Below are 15,813 nucleotides of genomic sequence, written 5' to 3' on the forward strand. Positions count from 1 at the left end.
TGACTAATTTTGTCGCCTCTGAAAAGAGAGAATGATAGTTTATATACTATTTGCAATATATTGACCATTGATATTATTATTGTATTGTGTCAGAACATCATGTTACTTACATCAAAATGTATTTTCTTATAATCATGATAGTTAGAAAGTTAAATAATCTTGGTAAATATATCTGGCCACATAAATACTTTCATACTATCTAAGTGCAATATTTGTCTTTCATCGAACTTCGAGAAGCTTAAGGGAAATATTATTTAAATATAGATAATTTAATTATTGGTAAGTCATTTGATTAATTGAGAATGAATAGTTTTTGTCCATCTATGTTTAAAAAGTTGGAAGGGGAACACAATTCACATTATCATGACTATATTTTCTCCTCCATCAATTTATTCTCCCTTTATTAGTCAAAATTAAAAAAATATATTAATCTACTTTTGATAAAATGACTTAAAAAGTTGAAAATATTAAGTCAACTTACGGTTCACATAATTATCAACATATTTATAGGTTTATCAACCAACTATCCATATTTTAAAATTTATTTAAGTTTTATGCACATTTTACTCTATATTTTTCAATTCTTCTAATCAATGTATACTTGTCACAATTATATTGGACATAACTAATGCAACAAAATCTATAAAAAGCCTAAGAAATTAACATAATTAATTATATATAAATAGAAATCGATCCGATTCCATTAGTGGACCATAATATGAGTATCAACATCAAATCATAATATCTAAGATATTCTTTTTTTTTTCTCTCGTCAATGTAAAATCAAAGACTTCAATGTTATTTATTTCATTACAAATTAAACTAATCAAGGCCTGAAAATCCTATTCGGTATCGTCATAGACGAATGGATCTGTTCACAATCCACACGACAAAAAAATAAATATATTTCATCTTCTTTGATCGAAATGAAAAAATGTAATCCAAAAATAAGTGGCTAAAAATTGAGAAAAGGAAATTGAAGATTAACTAAAAAAGAGAAATGAAAGAAAATGAAATTAAAAAAAAAAGGGGGACAAAAATTTCTGTTGGTGGTCCATCCGAAAGTCTACATCATCAGAGAGGAACCGTAGAGAGTAAAAAACCGTAGAGAAACCATTTTTCTCTCATTTCCTTTCTTCAATTTCTTTCCGATCTTTATAAAGAATTACTCGGTTTTGCGTATAATTATGCAGTCCAAGTTGAACGGTACCACCAAGCAACGTTGCTTTCGCTATACTTCAAATGGGCTCGAGAAGTAATCTCTTGGGAAGATAGACTGATTTAAGACGAAGAAGAAAGGAAGTAGATTGGCCGCCATTGAAGCACCACCTTTAATTTCCCTTTTTCTTCTCATTAATACATCTTAGCTTTAAACGAAAACACTCTTTTCCTTCAACCCCAGTTGCTATTTCTCTTTGATTCACCTCCATTTCCCCTTTGATTGATCGACTGGGTTTGCAATCCCACATTTGAGGAGTTGGGTTTTACTGGGAATTCCGTGAAAGGGGAATTTGGGTTGTTGAATACGATTTTCTTTTGGGAATTTGAGGTGGGTTGTTGCTAAATTTGGAAGTGATTTGGTGAATTGTGAAGTTGTTGTTGCTATAAATGGAGATTAAAGTAGGGACTGTAGGTGGATCCAGTCCAATCGGGCGTCAATCGGATGATACTGGACTTGAGTCGCTTCAATTCTGCGAAGAAATTCAGGGGTTGATGACGATTCCGCCGGAAAATGCTAGCTCCTTCACGGCACTTCTGGAACTTCCGGCGACGCAGGCTTTAGAGCTACTCCACTCGCCGGATTCTGACGGTGCCGCGACGGCGGCTGTTGTGAACGATGATTCCGTTCACCACTGTATCAAAGACGTTCCGAAACCCTACTTCAGTGCCTTCAATTGCAATTTGACCTTCCCGACTAACTCGGCTCTAATTGAACGGGCTGCCAAGCTCTCGGTCTTGGCCGAAGAGCATTCGCCGGAAACGACAAGTTCAGTGCCGTTGAATTCGAGTGTGAATTTGGAGAAGGTGAAGAACGAGCCCACTACTGAAACCGATTCGAACCCTAATCCCTTGCAGACTTTAATCTCCGATCCGACGGTGGAGAACATGAACCAGAGATCGGCGAAGAGGAAGGAGCGCGAGAAAAAGGTAATCAGTAACCAATAATTCCGAAAGAAAAGAAAATAAAAACGAAGAAGAAATCTAGGGTTTGGGTTTCTATGGTACTTCAGCAATTTCCATGTTTGAATTTCAATTAATTACAATCTTCAATCAATTTAGGGAAAAGGGTCAACAAAGAAGAGCAAGAACGAAAGCAACGAGGATGCCGAAAAGCTTCCTTATGTTCATGTCCGAGCTCGCCGTGGTCAAGCTACAGACAGCCATAGCCTTGCAGAACGAGTAATTTTGTTAATTAATCTGTATTTAAGGGTTAATTTTCGATTAATTGTGCAAAATTAACACTTAATTTTGTTCATTTGCTTTTTGGTTTCCAAAGGCAAGGAGAGAGAAAATTAATGCTCGGATGAAGCTACTTCAAGAACTGGTCCCTGGTTGCAATAAGGTTAGTCTTCGTAGTTATGCAGTCTTTATCATAATTAAATTCTCTTGATTGAGATCTGTGGAGTTTTATTATGATTTCTGTCTAATTGTCTGCCAAAAAGTGGAATTACGGTTTTTGGATTATGAGCTTTAATAACGGTTTTTGTCATTGTCACCTTTTCTGCAATAAAGTGGTTGCTTTTGAGCCAAGGGAAGTGCACTGTGGGTCTTTTTCTTTATCTTCATTCCAGATTTTTTTTCTCTTTCTTGCCTTCATTTTGCATCTAACAGGAACCCAATTTTTAAAATTAAAAAAAGAAAAAGAAAAATTACTATGTGGGTTTATCCTTTTACTTGGACTTGGAGACTTGAGGTGAAAAACTTGTATGAGTTCGGCCGATAACTTTGAGAAGTGGGAAGATGAATTTTAGATGTTACTTGTTTATTTTGGCTTGGAAGAGCTCAAATTATTAAAAATTGGTAGTCAACTTTATCCTCCATTCCACTCATCAGTGCTTGATATTTTCTTTTACATCCCTGAGATTGCTTGAAACCTCAGCAATTTTCAATTTGATTGGCTGGAAAATTTAGTCCCAAAGGAATGCTAGCTGGAGTTGCCTTGAAGCAGTTGGGGGACATCTATAGTGGGCATGTCGAATCAGAAGGGTCCCATTTGCTTGTTGGCTTGTTGATTCTCTTTTGAGGGTCCATAGTACTCTCCATCTGTTTTGAGTTAGGCATCCATCATAAATTGGGTGACGAATATAGGATGACAGAAGAGCAACTTCTATCAGCAGAGTATATGCATATATACCAAACTTCCCTTCACCTAACTTCTCAGGGATATGAAAACGTGAGAGTCTTTAGAAAATATCCATCCCTTTAGCTTTTAAAGATTGATTTGAGAATAGCCAATACAGAGCAAGTTGAGTTTTGTTTTTATTGTCAACGAATTGTGAGACGTTTTGTAATGAAGGGATTGAGACCGACCTTACCTCAATGGTTAATTTTCATGTGATTAAACCACAATCAATATCTTCTGAAGATTCAGAAGTAGAAAGAGGAAGATTATATGTTTACTTGATAATTAATGTCATCAGATTAGATGGTGTGTATATATGTCTAATCTAAGTTTAAAATTACACTTCAAGGCACAATTACAGCACTCGGAACTTTAATTTTGCTGAACTCCTGATAATCATGCACACTTAATAGTTTGTAGGATAAGGTCCGGGGACCAGTGGTTCCGACTATAAAATTTGGATTTTTTTTTTATTATAAATATTTCTACAAGAATCTGCTCCTGCATATCTTTTCCATGAATGATTGAGATTATATGTTTAGATTTAATACATAATAATGTTTGAACATCACAACTGTCTGTTTTTATTGCTTTTTGGTAAAGTCTATTTGTTAATTTTATTCAGTTCATGTTGGGCCCTTTTATTTTTGTGGATATTATCATGCCAAGAAATTTTACTTTATTAAGTGCTGAAACAGCTCAAGTTAGTCTGGCTAAAGCATGGCTGTCAAATCAAATTATTGGACTCCTATGATAATAGACATTAATGCTTTTTATGATTGTGCCTATCATAAAATGTCAACATTTCCAAACAGTACCTTTATACAATAAAAGAAAAAGAAAATGAATCTCCCGTGTTCTAAATTAAGATTTTAATTGGATTGGTAGAGGCATAATACTTCTTTTACTCGACCAGTGATGGAACTAATGCAATTAAGCACTTGGCTGTTGACTATTAATCTATTACTGTCAAATGCAATTAAGCACCCTGCAAGTTAGACACTGATTTTCTTTCTTTCTTTCTTTCTTTCTTTCTTCCTCCCTCTCTGTGTAGATCTCAGGTACAGCCCTAGTGTTGGATGAAATCATCAACCATGTACAATCACTGCAGCGTCAAGTGGAGGTCAGAATCTAACTACTTCAATAAATTTTAGATTGAGACAAAATGCCTTAAGCTTCCGTGAATTTGATTGGGTAGAAAATAGAAATGAGAAATGTAAGAAACTTTTTCCTAGATAAATAAACGACTCATTGTGGAATTGTACGTATTAGCCATAACTCTGTAAAAAGAAATGTTGAACAATTTTTATGTGAACATTACTTGAAAGTCAAGCTGAAATTCTATAGGCTAATGTGTAAGCTCCATGAGAATTGTCAACCAGTGTCTTTTTTTCAATGTATCTTTTTGCTTTTTTTGAAAAGGTAATATACTCATTTAGTAATTTTATAATCAACTCTAATGGTTATAGTTTTCTCCCAAGTCAGTGGTCGTTGATATAGATCTTTGCCTATCCCATTGTTTTGATTCTTGAATGTCTTAGTGTCCCACCACGTTTAATCCTGTGACACATAGTCACATGGCTTTCGTTTCGCAAAAGTTGCTGCATGGCTTTTTAGTAACTTTCTTTAGCAATGACAGTATTGTAACATGTATTGTGGAATCAAACATCCCTACGTTTCATCAGATTTTTATTTTAGGTTTCTAGCATCAATTGGAAAATCTAAAATCTCCATGGCACTAACTTTAAATTTCAAAGAAGTTGGCTTCAGGAAGCATAGGATTTTTCTCATCTGCTTGTAGGTTTAATTCATATTCTATTATGTGATACTGGTGTAGTTTTTTATTTTTTATTTTTTTATTTTTTTATTTTCCACCCATGTAAATTTGAAGATGAAAACTCAATGAAGAGCATGGTAAAATCTATCATATTAAGCATGGTAGTTATTGAACCGCTTGCTTGAAGGTTGAACCATCTATTTTTTATATGAACCAACTCTGTTGAGCTTGCTGTGTTTCAGTTCTTGTCAATGAGGCTTGCAGCAGTTAACCCCAGAGTTGATTTCAATATTGATAGCATATTGGCTGCAGAAGTAAGTATCAGTACTTCTGCTTCTTTTCTTTGTCAGCTTTTCTGTGGGTGTGTCTATAAGAGAGGGAGAAAGAGTGAGGTTGGGAGGAAATTTACACTTTGTTCTACAAGTCTCTGTAAACTAGCTACTGAAATTTAACTTCTGTCATGTTATTGTCTACTGAAATTTCAGAACGAACCTGTACTCGAGAGCAACTTTCCGACAATGGTAACACCATTGATATGGCCAGAAATCCCTGTAAGTGGAACAAGACAACAATATCAACCCCAATGGCATTTCGATGTTTCAGTTAACCAGCAAGCCTGGGCGAGGGATGAACATAATAATCATCATAATTTCAGTACTCCTGAAAACTCTCTTTTAAGTTATGACTCTTCAGCAAATTCAGGTAAGAAACTCTTAGAAAATAACAAAACTAGTGTGTCATTGAATTGAGCCTAAATATGAGAATGAAAACTAAGTTGATATTACTGTCATGAAACAGCATCTCTGCACTCAAATCAATTGAAGATGGAGCTCTGAAGAGCAAACATGATAATTGTTTTACTTGTAGCCAAGTAGTGTATATAGCCATATATATAATAATAGTAATAGCAGTTAGCAGAGAAGTAGAGAATCTTCCTCAGCTTTCAACTGGTTCTTCTTCTCCAAGGTTCTCTCTAATTATCAAGTTGAGAGCCGAGCGTCGACTTGGTTGGAAACCAGATTGCTATCAACAACAAACAACCAAAGAGGAATGTTGGTATCTCCAATTCTTAATATCTGAATTTTTATGTGTATACTAATTTGGAGGCTCTTTTCAAGCTAATACTGAGATTGGCTGATTAAAATTGTATTGATTGTGATTGCAATTGTTAAAGTGATTGCTACTTGACCCATGTTCTTACTCCACTTATTTGTGCAAACTTTGTTCTGCCAGTGTCTTTTCAACCTCTCATTATTGTCATTTTTTCATTTTCATTTGGAGAGGGTCAAATACAAAAACACAAAGAAGCTTAACGCCATGAATCTCAACCCAACCCTACTTGCCTTCCCCAATTTGAGATGGTAATTGTCGTTTTATACTCGAATTGACTAATGGTTTAGCTTGATAATGATGTGTATTCGTGTCACATATAAAATATTGAATATTGTTATTGTTCAATGGGTCTACATTAGAATTGAATCAAATGACATCATCTTAGTTTCTTAACTATATATTATGGGGTAAATTATAAAAATACCTCAGAATTTTACTCTTTGATTACGTAATTAGTAGAAATACCTTAAATTTTGTTTTAATGAAAATTAGAACTTGAGATGAGTGTGGCAGTATTTAGGTTGTAGAGGTTTTTATTACTCTAGTAATTTTGAAAAATCAACGAGTAGTTTGAATGTAACTTTGCATAATTTTAACTTATAATATATACATTAATTAATGTTACTCCTTCCTTATCCACATGTATAAATACAATAAACGCTAGTTTATTCAACTCAAAGAAATAAAATAAATGCAATTATTCATAAATTTCGAACAAAGTGGCTTTCGTCCATACACCAAACCAAAAGGGGAAGCGATGAAGACGCCGAACACCATTCAACTCTTCTTCTTCTTCCTTCTCATCATCCATTCACACTGCGCCATTCCCTCCATTCGACTTCCCCGCCGACCAACCTCCTTTTCCGTCACCGACTTCGGAGCCATCGGCGACGGCCTCCACTATGACACCGCCGCCATCCAGTCCGCCATCAACAGCTGTCCTTCGCCTTCTCGCTGCTACGTCAAGTTTCCGCCAGGAACGTACCTGACGGCGACGATCTGGCTTCGATCTGGCGTCGTACTGGACATCCAGCCCGGCGCCACCGTGCTCGCCGGGACGAAGATGGAGGACTATCCGGCGGATTCGTCGAGGTGGTACGCGGTAGTGGCGGAGAACGCGAGCGACGTCGGGATCAGCGGCGGAGGTACGGTGGATGGGCAGGGGCTGAAATTTGTGGAGAAGTTTGATAAAAGGAAGAATGTGATGGTGAGTTGGAACAAAACTGGGGCGTGCTATGGCGACGAGTGCAGGCCGGATCTGGTTGGGTTCATCGGCTCCAACAATGTTAGGGTTTCCAATGTTAGCTTCAATCAGCCTGCTCACTGGTGGTGCGATCTTCTCTCCTCTCTCTCTCTCACATCATTTTTTTTATTATTTGTGGGAAATTTGCAATTATAACCCCTCAAGTTTATATTTTGAAAAATGAAACTACTTTGTCTTGTTTAGAAGAAATTGATAATTATAGCCTCTTCCAAGTTTTAGTTTGGAAAATAGACCATTTTGAAAAAACCGTTTTTTGAAGCCTTGAAGATGAAAAGTGATGTAAGCATGGAAAATTTGGTATTTATCTTTTAACCTTTTGCTTATTTCATCACATGGTTAAATTATTATAACAATCTTGACAAACACGTGGTGGTCTAACTACTCGGTACTCACTCTAGCTACTTGATACTCATTTTAGCTACCCGATACTCACCCTAGTTCTCATTTTCTTAAAATTTTGTTGTAAAAAAATTGAATGAGTGAAAAAATATCACGTGTTTTGTAAAAAGATATTTATATCAATTGTATTTTGAAAAAAAAAATATCTACAAAAAATCTTAAGAAAAAAACAAGAACTAGAGTGAGAATCAAGTAGCTTGCGTAAGTATCATGAAGGGTTGATAACGGGGCCGGGGCGAGGGAGCACTCCCCATTCCCATTCCCGTGAATTGAAGTCGGGGAAGGAGATGGGGATTCTCAGAGACCTATCTCCGTCAGGGAATCGAGTCCTCGTAGAGACCTATCCCCGTTTTTATTTTTATTTTTTTGGTAAAAGAAACATTTCATTGATGAAATGTGTGCGCCAATTACAGACTAAAAAGGATAAATTAAAGTGTGTAAAAGGGTGCTTTGTTTTACACCAAGATAAAGCCATAGATAAAACAAAGTCCATGAAACGATGGAAGTTATAAAAAGATCCTTGAAAAAGAGGTCTATTTCTCTCGCTCCATAAACTCCAAAAGAATGCAAGAGAGCCAACCAAATCAACTTCTTTGTACCACCAAAGGGATGACCCACGAAGCCAACGCGTCAGAAATGGAATTAGGGCGTGTAAAAGACCAACCACAAGTAGACAAAACCGTGGTCTAGAAATTAACAAAAGAACAGTGGAAAAGCAAATGGATCGGAGATTCAGATTGTTGACAACACATATGACATCAGGAGGGAGAAAGAGCCATATAAAGCATGTGACGTTGTATACGATCTGTAGTGTTAATGGCACCCCAACTAAGCTCTCCGTTTTTATTAAACTCAACTTTTAAAAATTAATCTTTAAATCTTAATTTGTTATAATGCGATAGATCTTGATGGAGAGAGAGGAAAAATAAAGAAGAGAGAGAATGGTTGAAAAAACAGAAACAATTAACTCAAATGATGGGGAAAAAATAGCATAAAACACACCTCTCTTGCTACTGTTGGGAAAAAATAGCAGAAAAGACACTTCCCTTGCCACTGTTGGCGGCGGTGGAAATGTTCATGGATGGTGACGACTTAGAATTTGAGGTGAAGCCGTGAAGTAAGAAAGGAGAAGCCAAGAAGCAGTATTGGTACGAGATACTGATAATGAAAAGGAAAATAGGTGTCTAAAAGCTAGGGTTTAATGGTGAAGTGGAAAAATGTTTGCGCCTGAGCCTTAAATGGGCTCCCTAATTTGATTCTTCTCATTTTAAGTATAATATATATAAATAATAATTTCAAATATATATTAAAAATATAAGCGGGGCGAGATCGGGGTCGGGGACAAGGCGAGGATACCCTCCCCATGCCCGCTCCGTCCCCGATTGGAGACCTGGTTATAATCCCTGGTCGAGGCGGGGACCCAACCCACAGAGATTTTTGCCAACCTTGATCAAGCCACCATGTATGCATCTCAAGGTTATTATGGTAATTTGACTATGTGATGAAGCAAGCAAAAGGTAAAAAAAAAATTATTTTTAAATACTAGTTTTTTTTTCCCCTTCATTTGAGCCCCTAAACCATATGAAATTCCCGAAAACATGGAATAGTTAGTTACTTTTCTATCCTCTTCACCTCATTAAATACAATATACTTATTAATCGACCAACATTCTTATCTACCATTAACAATTAATTGAATGTTTTACTAAAAAGATGTACTCACAACATTATCATCAGTCACAACTTAATCAATTTCTCTCCACAAAACGTTTGTCTCTTGGCACAAATTTTACTCCCCAACATTATGATTTGTCATTACATAAAAAGATATGTAGTTCATCCATTTAACATTATGTTGTCTGCATAGTTCAAAATATATGTGTTGTATAATGATTTTTGCAAAATTTCGAACTTTATTATGGATCCCAGTCGGGCCTCATATTTTAAGAACATGGCAAAGACTAGGGCATTTGATTTACCCGGTTGGGCCATAATTGGGTTTAAACAATGGGAGTTGGGGAAAATAGGTTCTGGTTTTATACCCGATGACCCAAGATGTTTGGGGGTATTCGGGACCAAAAATGATGTAATCTGTTTTTTTGCCCGGCATAAGATTGAGTTTTTGAAAATTTTTTAATTAGTTTTTTTGTTTTGTTTTGCACCCATTGTAATACTATTCATTTAAAAATTTTAGGTAATTAAATTGGGTTTATAAGATAAGGTGTATACATTTGGATGAGTAGTAATAAGATGTGTATTCCAATTGAGGTCCAAGATCATGCATTTGTCATTAGAAATAAGACATTCACACATTCCTGACATGGGAAGAAGTCTCTATAATAATATCCCTTTACGTATCCACTTTTCTAAAGCGTTCGAGTAACCAAACATTTCGTCTATATTTAGTGTCAAACATCATATATGTGACCATCTCAAGAAATCCCATCAACATCTTGGTCATTCACTTATAAGATAGATGATATTCCATCAACATCTATGCCCCTTCCATTGACACCCACATATTTTGGCCTGAACCCATCACTTATTCCATTGCCTAGCAATTTGGTGACACATAACTTGGGGGGTGATGTGGACCATGTTACTCAAGATTTTAATGAATGGTTCAGGAGGGAAACAGGTGATGATGGAGAGGAAGTAGATGCAGATGCTGATGCATATCATTCAGAAGAACCCCATGTAGTAGATGATGTAGTCCTTGATCATCATGTGTAGAACTCTAGATTTCCTTCTAATGTTCCATATACAGTATGTCCTAATTTGCCACATCCGTAAAGTAACTCAATTGTCATGCTAAGTCAAGCTTATTCTTCTATCTAAGAAAATTTTAAAGATGATGAGGTTGTCTCTTTTAGCAATTAGATGTAACTTTCGGTTTAGGGTCAAGAAGTCGACCAAAAAGCTATACAAAGTTAGATGCATTGTTGAAAAATGCAAATGGAGAATGGGTGGTGTTAAATTGAAAGGTTGTGAAATATTTAAGATTTTCAAGTAATATAATGTTCGTACATGTAACAATGAAATTTAGACTGATGACCATAGGCACGTTGCTAATTGGTTCTTGGCCATATAATAAAGTAGAAATATGAAGAAGTTGGTTATTCTTATAGGCCAAAAGACATTTTGAAAGACATGAGACATAAATTCGGTGTTAGTTAAAGCTAAGGCATGGAAATCAAGAGAAGAAGCGTTAGTTCTAGTTAGGGGATCACCAGAAGAATCATACAAAATGTTACAAAGTTTGGTGAAACCCTACAAATTAAAAGATTTTGGTTCAGTCTTTTCATTTGAAGTGTAGGAAGATACTTCAAGCATGTATTCATGGCCTTGGCACCCAGGGAATTTTTTTAATTGCATTTGCTCCGTATTAGTTGTAGATAGAAGTAGAACTTATTTAAGAGGTAAGGACAATGTTAGACTTCTACTTTCGACGGGGGTTGATGGAAACAACCAAATATTTTTGGTGCTTTGGGGATATATGGTAAAGAAACTAGTGCATCTTGGTTGTAGTTTTTTCATCATCTTAAAAGTGCAATTGGATAAGTTTGTGGTTTGGGACATGCTAGTATAAAAAAAGGGAGATTTTCAAAAATAGAAAAATAAGGGAAACTATTTACACAAAATAGCAAAATTTAATCTTTTTTTATAGAGGTTGATAGAGTCTATCAGTGTTTTTTTTTTTTTTTTTTTTTTTTTGCTATTTTTTTTTGTTTTTTTTTTTTTCTTTTTTTTTTGCTATTTTTGTAAATAGTTTAACATTTTTTCTATCTGGGAAAATTTTTCTAAAAAAAATGCAATTAAAACAATGTTTCCAAAAGTCTATATGTATTCCCACTTGGCTGAAAAGCCAATCTTAAATGACCAGACCAAAATGGTGTTTAATCCAACAACTTTCTTACTCATTCTCTCCAATTGAATGAAAGCTGTCAATTTGTTGTTGAATTAACTTGTATCTATAAAAGAATCGGAATTTACATAAGTTATTCTTACTTTAAGACTAAATTTGAGAGTTTTTTTGGTTGATTTTATTTAATGTTTCAAAAAATAGTCTCTCAAAAAAAAATGTTTCAACAAATATTTCAAGGGTATTTGAATTTTCTGGAAAAAAACCTTTTGAATCTCAGTTAATTTCTAGTGATATTTGATGAATTCTGACCAAAATTCATCAGTTTTCAGTCGAAATTCACTAATTCATCAATTTTCAATCTCTTCATCCATAGACTTCGTTTTCTCTTTGACTTTGTCGGTGCCAATCTTTTTGACTTCATCTAGACTTCAAATTAGGGGGGAAAATCCAAGCACATTTTTTATATTAGCAATTAGAGGAAGATAATTTGGAGTTAAATTTTAATATCGTTACAGTATATGTTCAAGAAACAAATATTTGGAGCTGAGATAACGAAATATTGGTGTTGAATGTCGATTTTGGTCACAGTTTTAGAAGGAAATGAAAATTTGAGTTACCATAGAGGTTTGTAATTTGTGTGATTTTGTGCTCCATTTTGTTCAAATTTTAGAATTGTATGCTTTCCACTTTTGATTTAGTGTTCACTGTTCAACAGTCCTTAGAACTCAACGAATATGTGTATAATTTTGTGTTTCATTATTTTATGTTTAATACCTTGTTTGCTTTTCCTTTTCTTTGAATTTGTGTCCAATGAATCTTTGATTGTGCTATATTGCTAATGAATACGAATGAGTTATCAAATTAAGAAATACTTTTATTGTACTAGGATCCCTCCTAACAAGAAACACTCAGAACACAAAGAACAAACAAGAATAGTAAAAGATAGATTTATATTACTATATCAATAATGAAATTATAATATACCACAACCTTTCGAGAGGGCTACTCTCTCTCACAATTTCCCAAAGGAACCGCAAAATTACTCACACCTTTCTCCAACCCCTCCCTCTATTTATTACTAAAATTTCTAACAAACTTACTATCTAATTACTAATTTGCCCTTTCCAATAACCAAATTAATATTCCCATTATCCCTTACACATTGATGGTGAAACCATAGTAAACTTGTTTTTGCTTTGAAATTTGATTAAGAATACTACAAGTATTTCTTTGTATTGTAGTAAAGAAATTGTGAAAAAATGAACATAGAAACATAAACTAAAAATGAATTTGTTATTGAACGTACCTTAAAAGATGAAAATTTTGTTGTATTTTTATCGCTAAAACATAAAAACTAAAAATGAGTTTGTTATCAATATGTTTTAAAAGTGAAATTTTATGCAGCTTGCATCTTGTAAGATGTGAAAACACAGTCATTAAAGATGTTTCCATTTATGGAGATTTCGATACACCCAACAACGATGGAATTGATATTGAGGACTCCAATAATACGCTCATTACAAGGTGTAGAATTGACACTGGGGATGATGCAATCTGCCCCAAGACATCTAATGGTCCTGTCTTCAACTTAACAGCCACTAACTGCTGGATACGAACTAAATCTTCTGCCATTAAGCTGGGCAGCGCCAGTTGGTTTAATTTCACCCGGATGCTCTTTGACAATATCACCATTGTCGATTCTCATCGAGGTCTCGGGTTTCAGCTGCGTGATGGAGGTAAGTTCTTGCTTCCCTTCTTAGTTCTGATGCAGAAACTTGAGGCTTTCTGAGAGCCATTTTAGCTTATAGCTCTCCTTTTTAGAACAAGATTCCAAGCCTCCAGAAGTAAATGGTACAACTTTAGAAACTCTAGTCTTGTGCTTCATAACATGAGTATAACAGGGTATCTTTGGGAGTGATTTCGAAATATTTAAAATCATTTATGTCAGGGTAAAATTCACTCGAAACATGTTTTTAGTTTTTCAATCCAACTTACATCTTTTCGTCTCTCTCCCTTTTGTCGTCCCCTCCCCCTTGGTTTATGTTACATTGGGGTGTCACTTTGGTCCTCATGTATCTCTATAGGAGCCTTTTCTGATGGATTCTTTGGATATTTCATTTATCAAATTTCTTGTCTCAAAAAAAAAAAAAAAAAATGTTTGAGTGCATTTGCTTGTGTTTAAAAGTGTTTTTGAATGATTGAGCCATCACTCCCAAACATGTCCTTAGACTTATTGATACCATACCATGAGTGAAATGTTCCGTAGAGTTGTATGCCAGCTAGAACTTAGCTCTTAGCTTACCACATGATTCTGAAGTTTAATGTGCTAATTCAACCTGAAAACTGGAGGAAAAAAATCCAACCATTCATCTTTCAAAAGCTTAATGAAATTCTCTTCAATATTCTCTTCTGCAGGAAGTGCAAATGATATTACATTCTCAAACATGAACATCACTACAAGATACTATGATCCCTCATGGTGGGGAAGAGCCGAGCCGATTTACGTTACAACTTGTCCAAGAGATTCAGGATCGAAGGAAGGTTCAATCTCAAATATACGCTTCATAAATATCACGGCAAAATCCGAAAATGGGGTTTTCTTATCAGGATCGAAATCTGGCGTTCTAAGTAATCTGAGATTCACCAACGTGAAGCTGACCTACAAAAGATGGACAAAGTATGGTGGTGGTTTAGCAGACTACAGACCTGGATGCCAAGGCTTTGTTAAACATGGGATGGCAGGGATGATTATGGAACACATTGAAGGATTGAATCTAGAAAATGTTGATATGAATTGGTCTGATAATGATGGATCATTACAATGGAACAATCCTTTGGATTTCAGACCTTCCACTGTGAATAACATCTCATTTTCGAACTTTCATTCTGGTTATTTCAGTGAATGAGAGTTTGTGGATTATTTGAATTCTAACCTTTTTTTTTTTTTAGTAAAATGTGAATAGAATAGAATAATTGTATTCTGCAAAGACTTAAGAGCTTGCCGCATAATGGTCTGTTCCTAGACTTGATTATTTGGCAATAAAAGTTGTATTTTTCATTTGTTGCAAATGGGTTATTTCACTTAACAAAATTTTGATGGATGGAAATTTTGAGAAATTTGGTTAAAATGGTTTGAATTAGTAAATAAGACTCTTAATTGTTTCTACGTTGGTTCGTATGATTTTTAATAATACGTAAAATGAAAACTTAATGCTAAAAAGATTTCTAAGAGATAGTTACGGTATTTTGACATTTTATCTATGTATTTTCAGATGTGTGACAATTTAGTCTATATTATCTAAAAATGTTTGTCAACTATAAGAACTAAATTATTACAAATTAAAGTCTACGGACTAAACTTTTACCAATTAAAAATATAGAGAGTAAATCATTATAAACAAAAATTCAAAACTAAATCGTAACATTGGACTTTGGGTAGTTAGATTGGATGGTTTGAGTTCCAACTTTCAATATAAAAAGTAAGGTCCCGACTGAATATTTGAACCAATTCCACCAAGGAAGAAAGCTTATGAATGGAAGTTTTTCCTAAGATGACACATGTTTATTTGATATGGCTAGCCTCTTTAACCATCAAAGGTGAATTTCACTTTCAATTTGAAGAAAGGTTGAGTTCTTCATGTCCTTTATCAAACCACTTTCAGTTGCTTTTTCTCACTTCAACCTATTTTCAATTTTTTAGTTTTCTTTATAGAAGATGCCAAAATGATATTGAAAAATTTTGGTTGATCGAGTTAAGTAGACAATTCGAGACAATAAATTCATAGTCCAATAAGCAAGTAAGCATGGCACTGAAGTATGGTTGCAACAAGAATTAGCCCAAATTATAAAAACTACTCGTGGAATTTATCCTTTGTTTAAAAGAAAAAAAAAATCACCATTCTTTTGCAAGGCACGTTATTGCCTTAACGTTTTCGTAAGTGTTTCAAAACCATCCTTGAAGTATAAACTTTTTCGATTGTTAGATAAAAATTGAGACAAAACAATGTAATTGTGACTTTGAATAGAAATTTGGGTCGATATATTGTTCTTAGG

At 34.7% G+C, this 15,813-nt stretch overlaps 2 protein-coding genes across 2 annotated transcripts; both read left to right on the forward strand.

Moving 5' to 3' along the window:
* The first annotated feature begins 936 nt into the window (after positions 1-936).
* Positions 937-6,325, forward strand: LOC120092182 (transcription factor bHLH48-like). Its single transcript, XM_039050415.2, has 7 exons — positions 937-2,148; positions 2,281-2,400; positions 2,498-2,563; positions 4,398-4,466; positions 5,363-5,434; positions 5,606-5,822; positions 5,919-6,325. Exons 1-7 carry the CDS (start codon positions 1,609-1,611, stop codon positions 5,954-5,956), a joined length of 1,122 nt encoding a protein of 373 aa, XP_038906343.1. The 5' UTR covers positions 937-1,608; the 3' UTR covers positions 5,957-6,325.
* Positions 6,326-6,805: 480 nt separating this feature from the next.
* On the forward strand, positions 6,806-14,829 carry LOC120092181 (Pectin lyase-like superfamily protein). The gene is made up of 3 exons (XM_039050414.2): positions 6,806-7,562; positions 13,165-13,496; positions 14,176-14,829. The coding sequence occupies exons 1-3, from the start codon at positions 6,925-6,927 to the stop codon at positions 14,664-14,666; spliced, it is 1,461 nt and encodes a 486-aa protein (XP_038906342.1). The 5' UTR covers positions 6,806-6,924; the 3' UTR covers positions 14,667-14,829.
* The last annotated feature ends 984 nt before the right edge of the window (positions 14,830-15,813 follow it).

Source organism: Benincasa hispida, chromosome 11 (genome assembly GCF_027475165.1).
Source record: "Benincasa hispida cultivar pf3 chromosome 11, pf3_genome.v1.1, whole genome shotgun sequence".
NCBI classification, from domain to species: Eukaryota; Viridiplantae; Streptophyta; class Magnoliopsida; order Cucurbitales; family Cucurbitaceae; genus Benincasa; species Benincasa hispida.

Bases quoted from the DNA above. Each gene is read 5' to 3' on its own strand.
- LOC120092182 (XM_039050415.2), top strand. From the start codon at position 1,609: ATGGAGATTAAAGTAGGGACTGTAGGTGGATCCAGTCCAATCGGGCGT. The intron at 2,401-2,497 runs GTAATTTTGTTA...TGGTTTCCAAAG, and splicing joins GCCATAGCCTTGCAGAACGA to GCAAGGAGAGAGAAAATTAA. The intron at 2,564-4,397 runs GTTAGTCTTCGT...CTCTCTGTGTAG, and splicing joins TGGTCCCTGGTTGCAATAAG to ATCTCAGGTACAGCCCTAGT.
- LOC120092181 (XM_039050414.2), top strand. From the start codon at position 6,925: ATGCAATTATTCATAAATTTCGAACAAAGTGGCTTTCGTCCATACACC. The intron at 7,563-13,164 runs GTGCGATCTTCT...AATTTTATGCAG, and splicing joins AATCAGCCTGCTCACTGGTG to CTTGCATCTTGTAAGATGTG. The intron at 13,497-14,175 runs GTAAGTTCTTGC...TCTCTTCTGCAG, and splicing joins GTTTCAGCTGCGTGATGGAG to GAAGTGCAAATGATATTACA.